Here is a 9,029-nt window from a genome sequence, read left to right on the forward strand (position 1 = left end):
GGGTCTGTTTTAGGTCTGAAGTGGGCCCGTCGGCCTCAGTTACCGATAGGGCCAGCCAGACAGGCCCAGCCCGTCCGCCTCCGGGACCCTGAGCTGCCCTCTGCCTCGGGGCCGGCAAGTCCCACAGGAAAGTGAAACACATGTGTGGCCTCTGATGGAGACACCGTGACAGGCAGCCTCTCCCAGACCAGCAGCAGTGCCCTCGCCCACAGCTGGGGTGCTGGGCCCTGAGCCACTGTCCTGGGGACCAGGAGCCTTTCGGGGGAAGGGGCCCCTGGAAGATAGGGAGCTTAACAAGTGGCCTTTGTGGTGGATGGGATGATGCTCACCAACTGAGCCACACGGCCAGGGCCTCTTCCACCTCTTTACATGACTGGTCCCTTTCCTCCTCCAAACTTGACTCTTTCCCCCTTCGTTTACCAGGTTTTGGGATGATGAACTGATTCCTAGCAGAGGTTCTCAGCCTCCCAGATGTTTGGCACTATCCAGAGACATTTTGCTTGTTAGAACTCGGCAGGAGAAGGCACCTGTGGGCAGACACTGGGGAAGGTGCTAACCTTCCGCCGCACTCAGGGCAGTCCCACAGCAGGGATCTGGCCCAAAAGGTGGACAGTGCCAAGGGTGAGAAATCGGGTCCAACGCAAAATGCTTAATGATGAGGGCGGTGAACCAATGGCTAGTCACACTGCTGCGGGTGTTATTCTCTTCGATACTCAAATTGTCCTGTTTGGCCATTACGAAGCCCCGTCAAGTTGGCTTCTGAGTGCGTTTACCTCTCCTAGGAGTTTCTGAGAGCTTCTTGCTTTCTGGTGAGATGTCCCAGGCTCTGCTCATGCATTTCCTGCCCTGGGTGGGAAATCGGCGGCTCTCCCAAAGCCCCATGCCATGTGGTGAAGTGGGTCCCTGCGACTGCTCTCTGGGCATGAGGGCTCCCACTGCCCCTGCGTGGCCATCGTTTCCAGGGTTTCTAGGGAATATGTGTTTCCTATGAGGAAAAAAATCATGACCTCAAACTAATATTTCCAATTCAAATTTAGGATTTTAGGTTTTACTTATATCTTTTTTAAAAATATATTTTTATTGATTTCAGAGAGGAAGGGAGAGGGAGAGAGAGATAGAAACATTAATGATGAAAATCAAGAATAATTGATCGGCTGCCTCCTGCACGCCCCCTACTGGGGATCGAGCGAACCTGCACCCCAGGCATGTGCTCTTGATCGGAATCGAACCCGGGACTCTTCAGTCCGCAGGCGGACGCTCTATCCACTGAGCCAAACCTGCTAGGATGGTTTACTTACATCTTAAATTTTGTATTTCTATTTTATTTTTACATTGCATTACAATACATGAACATATTGTTTACTTTGTTCTACAATTTGATGTACTTGGAAGGAGACATCACTTCTGTGGCATTCTTCTCCAAAATCCATAATTTCAACCGTATCTAATAAGAAAGCATCAGATAGACTCACAGGGAGGGACATGCAACAAAGTGACTGACCAGTGCTCCTCCAAAGGGCCAAGGTCATGGGAGACAAGGAAAGACAGCAATTGTTACAGAGGACAAAACAACTGAATGCGCTGTGGGATCCTGAATTGGCTCCTGGAACAGAAAAGGCACATTAGTGGGAAAACTGGTAAAATACAAGAAAAGTCAATATTTAGTTCATGGTATTGCACCGATATCAATTTCCTGGTTTTGGGAAGTATACTATGGTTTGCTTATGTAAGGTGTTATCATCAGGGGAAGCTGGGCAAAGAGCATATAGGAAGTCTGTGTACTATTCTTCCAACAACTTTTCTCTAAATCTAAATAATCTAAAACTATTACAACATAAAGTGAGTTCCACCCCCCCACCCCCGTACTGTCCCCAGTGCCACCCATATCCTTCACAGCGCTCATCACATACAGTGACCACGTTTGTTTACTTTCGTGTTTGCTACCTGACTTCCCGCCGCACTACACACTCGCTGGCGGCCGGCTGGTCCAGCTTGTCTGCAGTTTCCCCAGGCCTAGCGGCTCGCATTCAATAAGCACTGCTTTTAAACGTGTCGAATGAATGAATGAATGAATGAATGAATGAATATTCCTGGATGTGACCAGGAAAGAGCGAGTGCTCTTAGAAAGCCTCCAGTGCATGAGATGGCGGCATAGTCAGAAGTCATCTGACACGTGCCCAGAGGGGAAATTAGGTGCCCCCCAGATTTTGCAGATGGGGGAAATAATTTACTGCCCAGAAACCTAGCTCCAAACACAGTGGTTCCCGTCCCCCACCAGTGCCACCACGGAGAGAGGACTGCTGGCAGGACATACTCAGATGGCCGGGATCCAGAGCAGAGGCCAGGCAGGGAGCACCCCCTGCCCCCTGCCCAGCCCATCTGAACCTGCCAGGGGACCTGGAATGAACTTCGAAACCCCACAACCAGCAGCAAAATTGTATACTGGGAAAGCCCGAGAAATCACGTTGTACAGACCTTGGCTTTTCCCATAAATTCCCTCTGAGGATCATCAAGCAATAGCAGCAGGGTGGGGAGCAGCCACGGGCCAAGTCCAACAAGGGTGGGGGCGGTCCCCTGCAGTGGAAGGAGCCCACACAGGGGTGAGAACGTCTGGGTTCCCTCTCCGTGTGTGGAAACGTGGGAGCAGAGTGTGTGGCGATCTCTGCCCTTTGAGCTTGATGTTGAGGGTCTTCAGCCCTTTCATGAAGAAAGGGTCCGTTTCTGCTTTGTGCCTGAGCCAGAATTGGGGCGATGGCCCCAGGACATTGCTGAGGGGCCACCTCCCCAGGCCTGGGCATCTTTGGGAGACTCCAGACCCTGGTGATGGGGAAGGTGGAGGCTGCGCATGAAGAGATACCGGAAAGGGAATACTCTTGAACAATGTGTTAGAAGTACTTGCTGGACCATCACCGAGTGCCGGCTATAGTAGCAAACATGGCTTTTGACAGTTTCATCTGACGTGGTGTCCAGTGGGCCTTTTTCAGATGTGGGTACTGAGGCCCCGAGGATCAGACGCCTTGACGAAGGCCAGCCCGGTGAAGAGGAGGCACCTGGAAGCCATCCAAATGCCTCTCAGCTGAATGGATACACTGATGGTCTATAATCTTTCTTTCATACTTTTATTCAGAAACGGAAATCGAATGGCTCCGTTTTCTCCCCCGGGGCTCTTGAGTCTCACACATGAAGCTCCTGATGGTGCTGGCAGGATGTTGTCCCTTTGATGCACCAATTAAGTTCAGAAATTGCAGGCCAGCACCCGTCCCTGCCGCCTGGGGAAGAGCATGGCTCCTATCTCACCATCCCTGCCCTTTACAAAGCCCTTCACAGCCCTGCATGGAAAGGCTCCCAGTGTCCCCACCTCACAGATGAGGAGACTGAGCCCACACAGGGAAAGTGCTGGGAGGCTGGGACCAGAAGCTCCGGCTACAGGCCAGGCATCTACACTTCGCAGTGCAGGGCAGCCTGCCCAGGAACCACCACAGGGGAAACTCCAGGTCCCATCAAATACTGTTCTTCACTCAGCTTTTTTTTTTTTTTAAACATATTTTATTGATATTTTTACAGAGAGGAAGGGAGGGGTACAGAGAGTTAGAAACATCGATGAGAGAGAAACATCGATCAGCTGCCTCCTGCCCCCCCCCCACTGGGAATGTGCCGGCAACCAAGGTACATGCCCTTGACTGGAATCGAACCTGGGATCTTTCAGTCCGCAGGCCGATGCTCTATCCACTGAGCCAAACCGGTTAGGGCTTCACTCAGCTTTTGAGGAGAAATATCTTCCCCAACCCAGAGGAGCAACCTCTGAAAAACTCTACATCCACAGAGTTCCAGCAAAGAGAGGGGGCACGCCCTTTGGCCAGTTACAGTAATGTCTGGTTTAATGCGAGAGCCCAGAAAGTTTTATCTGTTTCTGATAAAACGCATTCTTTTCCTAAAAGTTTCCCATCTTCCGGGGCTTGCTGGGAGTAGCCAGGGGGGCCGTTTCCTGTGCTGGAGCTACTGCTGGTTTATCAAAACGCAGGACGGAAGTTTGGAACAAAAGTCCGTTAAAGTGAACAAGGTGCTCTTGACCCAGCAAGGGGAGGAGGCCGCACGGCGCGGTGCCCACGTGGAGCTGGCAGGTGTGCGCTGGTTCCCTCAGTCCCCGGATCCAACATGGAAATCAGCCTCAGGCCTGCAGACGGAGGCCCGGTGACCCACCCGTCAGTCCCACTGTGCCTGGGGATAGATGCACATAGCGATGCTTTGAGAGGGTCCGTCCGCTGAAGGGTGTGAAGGAACGACACGCCTCCACTCTCCGTGCCACACCCTGTGACAGCCAACAGCCTGGGCCTATTCCGTCCCTCGGACCCGGGACTCTTACACGGCCCCGTGATGGACTCGGTCTGTGTGGTCCCTGAATCCGCGGGAATTGTCACCAAAGTTGTGCGAGTGCGTGTGTCTGCGAGGACCCTGCCCTCCACGCTCTCGGCCTGTGCGGAAGGACCCCGGTGCCGCCGGTGTCTCTGAAACAGCCTGGCTCCCCATGGGCATTTGCTGCGTGTCCAGCTTCCTGTCTGGTGATGGACATTCTATTTCCTCTCCTCCCCGATCTGGGAATGAAACACTCATCTCCTGCCCAAACATGTGTGTCTGCTGGCCCCACCCAGCACAGCTGTTTGCCCGGCCCTCCCTGGACCAGGTTCCCACCACGAGGACAGGACGTGCTCCCCACATCCGCCTCTGCCACCAGCCTGGTGACTTGTGGTCACTGAGCCCAGTAGCCAGAGAGAGACTCTTTAAAAAGACTCTCAGACGTGTCATTAAAATCTCAGTGTTGGGTTTGGGGGAAGGTGCTGGGCGGCTCCCGCCCCTGCTTTCCGGAAACACAGATTTTTAGTGTTTGAAAGTGACAGAAGGCTAAAGTGAGACGGCCCTAAATATACTGTCCTGGGCATTTCCGGCAGCTGGGCATGTGGGATTAATTCTGCACAAGCGGCCTCTTGCCCGAAGTATTGGACCAGGCCCCACAACGGAGCCACCTCGGGTCCCCCTCCAGCCCATGCTTCACCCCACCTCCACGCACAGCTCCCACACCACACCCTGCTCCCTGCTGCCCCGGAGCCTGGCCCCCCACTGGCCAGAGGCACAGCCGTGCTCCTAGGCCGGAACTCCAACTCTCCCCAGTTAGGCCACCGCCAGACTCACAGCCCGTACCCCACCCCTCTGATCTGTGGGTGGCCCTGGCCCACTCAACCTGTGCATTTGATGTCCCCTCTGCCTAGAAAGCCCTCCCTGCCACCTCCCCACCTGCCAAGACTCCGTCATCCCATCCTTTGAGGCCAGTTCAGATGTCACCTCCTCCAGGAAGCCCACCCAGATCCCACCACACCATGGGACCTCTGACTCCCTGCACTGACTGGGCCTCCCCAGGAGCTGTCACTCCCACCTTGCTTCTTGTTCCTTTCCATCTCTCCCTCTGGCCCTCCCTCTTCCTTCACCTGCTCCAAGAGGACCCTGCCACCCTTTCGCCCTTGGCTGTGTTTTATGGCTGTTGTCTCCCTGTCTGTGCTGTCATCTCTCAGCTCCAGGCCTTTGCTCACACTGGTCCCTTCCTCTGCAGCATTCTTGTCCCGTGACCTCGTGGTAAATTCACTGTCACCCCTCAAGGCCCAGCTCCAATGTCAGCTGTGAGCGCTCACCGTCCCACGTCCCATCCACACACCTGGTGGGCTCTGAAGTGCACTCAGTCATGTCCCTGCCGCCACTCGGCCTCTTCTCCTTGGGTGTGACGTCCATCTCTCAGAGGAGGGGCCTGTCCTCTCTGCCTCATCTGTGGGCCCAGAGACAGAGGGGCGGGGCCAGACCTGCTGGGTCGGAGGCTGGGGGCAGAAATGGAAGCTGTCCTTGTCGGCCCCACTGTGCGTCAGGTGCTGTGCTGGGCACCTCACTACCGGGCTCTGGCCCTCAGCACTGGGGGCAGAGCCTGTGGGCAAGCCCGTCCCCAGGGAGGACATGCCTCTCCCAGGCTGTCCCGGCCCCTGGTTCCCACGGGCCCTGCCACCCTGGAGCCCGAGCCCAGAGCCAGGAGCGAACAGCCCTCTTTGTCTTGCAGTGGAGCTCGACCGCTCCCTGGGCCACCAGGAGCCCCCCTGGAAGGAGTTCCGCTTTGACCTGACCCAGATCCCGGCGGGGGAGGCGGTCACAGCTGCCGAGTTCCGGATTTACAAGCTGCCCAGCACCCACCTGCTCAACAGGACCCTCCACGTCAGCATGTTCGAGGTGGTCAGAGAGCGGGCCAACAGGTGCCTGCCCACACCCCGCCTCCCGGTCAAACTCTGTGGGTGTGTCGGCCCAGCCCTGGGGGGACGGACGGGGCCTTCCTGGGAGCACACCCTCCGAGAGGAAGATGCTTGGCCCGAGGCCCTGGCACCCTGGCTTCTATCCCCTCCCTGCTGTCCTGGCTGTGGGACCTTGGACGGGTCACCGAGCTCCCCAGCCTCAGTTTCCCCATCTGTCCACGGGGGCGGCAGCACCTTCTACGGCAGATGCGGTGAGATGAGGCAGTGAGGCGCCCAGCTCAGGGCCAGGAGGGCCGACGCCCCAGCAGTGGTCCCCAGGTGGGCACAGGAAACACGAAGGCAGCTGTGCCGGCTTCGGTTAATTGTTCTTTCGTATCCACAGGGAGTCTGACTTGTTCTTTTTGGATCTTCAGACGCTCCGAGCTGAGGACGAGGGCTGGCTGGTGCTGGACGTGACAGCAGCCAGTGACCACGGGTTGTTGAACCGTAGCAGGGACCTGGGACTCCGCCTCTACGTGGAAACAGAGGACGGTAAGGCCGGGGTCAGGCAGCGAACCTCCTCCCGGGCTCTGGTCAGGGGTCCGGTTGCACCCTAGCTCTGCAGCTTTCTGACTGGGACCTTGGCAGGTTACTTACCCTCCAGGCCTTCGTTCGCTCGCCTGTGGAAGGAGGATTCAGGCCTTCATCCATCCACCAGGTGTTTAGGGGTGGAGCCTCCTGTATCCCAGGCAGTGGGCATAGAAAGCCGAAGGTGGCCCCGGATCCTGTGTGACTACATCAAGGGGCCGCAGGGCTGGAGCAGAGGGGTCAGGGGGAGGTCGGAGGGAGAGGAGCTGAGAGAGGCAGGCAGCGGCATTCGGAGTCAGGGTGAGCCAGCGGAAGGGGTGGAGCTTTTAGGGAGCTTCTTGAATTGCACAGCAGTGGAGGGCGGCAGGGTCTGAGTTAGCTTTTCACAGAAGAGCCCTCACGGAGGTGTGGCGTCACTCCCATCCCTGGTGTGGGCAGCCCTCAGTGACTGGCTTCCCCAGGACAGTGTGCAGGGGGAGGGGAGGGAACTGGACGGTGGGAAAGCTGACCAGCACCACCTCAGCCAGGCCACCAAGGTTCCCATGGACACTCACTGGGCTCTGTGTACCCTGGATGGGGTGGGAGGCTCTTCTCCTCGGGGGTCTTCTCCCCAAACCCACGGCCCCGTGTCGCCATGAGAAAAACATCAGACAGACCCAATTGAAGGGCAGCCTACAGAATGCCCGACCGGCAAGGCCATCAACAACGGGGCCGCCTGAGAACTGCACAGCCCAGAGGGCCCGAGGCGTTGCCATGACTCCGTGCCCTTGGGGTCCTGGATGGGGTCCTGGAGAGGAAAGGGACCTGGGAAACGAATGAAATCTGAATAAATCGTGCTGTTGAGTTAAGAAGGTATCAATACCGGCCCATTCGTTGTGACAAATGCACCATAGAAATTGAGATGTAACATTTCCCGGGGGACACTGCGTTGGGTATAGGGGAATTCTCTGTACAAGTACCTTTGCAAGTTTTTCTACATCTCAACTGTTGTAAGTAAAAGCTTTATTTGTTGTATGCATAAGCACACACCCTGACCGCAGCGAGATGTGTAAGGAAATTGTGAGGTATCATTTCCCGGGGGAGACTGCGTTTGGTATAGGGGAATTCTCTGTACAAGTACCTTTGCAAGTTTTTCTACATCTCAACTGTTGTAAGTAAAAGCTTTATTTGTTGTATGCATAAGCACACACCCTGACCGCAGCGAGATGTGTAAGCTGTGGGGGCAAGAGTGAAGGGCAGCCAGAGAGGCCCCGGCAGCCAGTGTCCGGGTGAGGGCTGGGGGGCTGGTAGCAGCAGAAATGGAGACAAGTGGGGAGAGGGATCGGGAATAAAGTGGACGGAGCCATTGGATTTGTTTTTAAATTACAGTTTACAGTCCATATGGTTTTCTATTAATTTCAGGCGGACGGCATAGTGGTTAGACAATCATATACTTTACAGTCTTCCCCAGATATTTCCAGTAGCCACCTGACACCATGCATGGTCATTACAATAGTACTGACTGTATTCCCTATGCTGTACTTTACATCCCGGACTGTTTTGTAACTACCAATTTGAATTTTCGTTATTACTGATTTTAGAGAGAGGGAGAGATAGAAACATCAGTGTGTTGTTTCATTATTTATGCATTAATTTGTTGCTTCTGACCGATGGGAGGGAAACCTTGGCCTGTGGGGACAATGCTCTAACCAGTGGAGCCACCCAGTCAGGGCCTGGAACTACCAATCTGCACTTCTTAATCCCTCCCCTTTTCACCCACCTCCCATTCCCCTCCCCTCTGGCAACCATCAGCCTGTTCTCTGTGTGCCAGTGGATTTTTAAAATATATACTTTTTTCCTTCCCCGAGTTGAGGAAAATAGAAGAGGGGCAGGTCTGAGGTGGGGAATGGCTCACTGGTAGCCCTGGCTGAGGTCCATAAAAATGTCATTCCAGGACAGGTGCACTGGGGACACAGGTTTGGGAACCAGTGAAACAGAAAAGTGGGTTTAGATCAGGGGTGGGCAAACTTTTTGACTCGAGGGCCACAATGGGTTCTTAAACTGGACCGGAGGGCCGGAACAAAAGCATGGATGGAGTGTTTGTGTGAACTAATATAAATTCAAAGTAAACATCATTAAATAAAAGGGTTCGGTTTTTTTTTTTTTAGTTTTATTCATTCCAAACGGGCCGGATCCGGCCCG

At 54.9% G+C, this 9,029-nt stretch overlaps 1 protein-coding gene across 1 annotated transcript in view; it reads left to right on the forward strand.

Annotated features, from left to right (window-relative positions):
- Window positions 1–4,608: 4,608 nt before the first annotated feature.
- The window catches only part of BMP8A (bone morphogenetic protein 8a), a 17,890-nt gene continuing 13,469 nt past the window's right edge, over window positions 4,609–9,029 (forward strand). Inside the window, exons 1-2 of the mRNA XM_005868635.2 lie at window positions 4,609–6,284; window positions 6,664–6,812. Of these exons, the coding sequence (XP_005868697.1) occupies window positions 5,995–6,284; window positions 6,664–6,812 (439 nt within the window). The 5' untranslated portion in view covers window positions 4,609–5,994. The remainder of the gene's footprint in view (window positions 6,285–6,663; window positions 6,813–9,029) is intronic.

Source organism: Myotis brandtii, unplaced genomic scaffold (assembly GCF_000412655.1).
Source record: "Myotis brandtii unplaced genomic scaffold, ASM41265v1 scaffold274, whole genome shotgun sequence".
Taxonomy (NCBI): domain Eukaryota; kingdom Metazoa; phylum Chordata; class Mammalia; order Chiroptera; family Vespertilionidae; genus Myotis; species Myotis brandtii.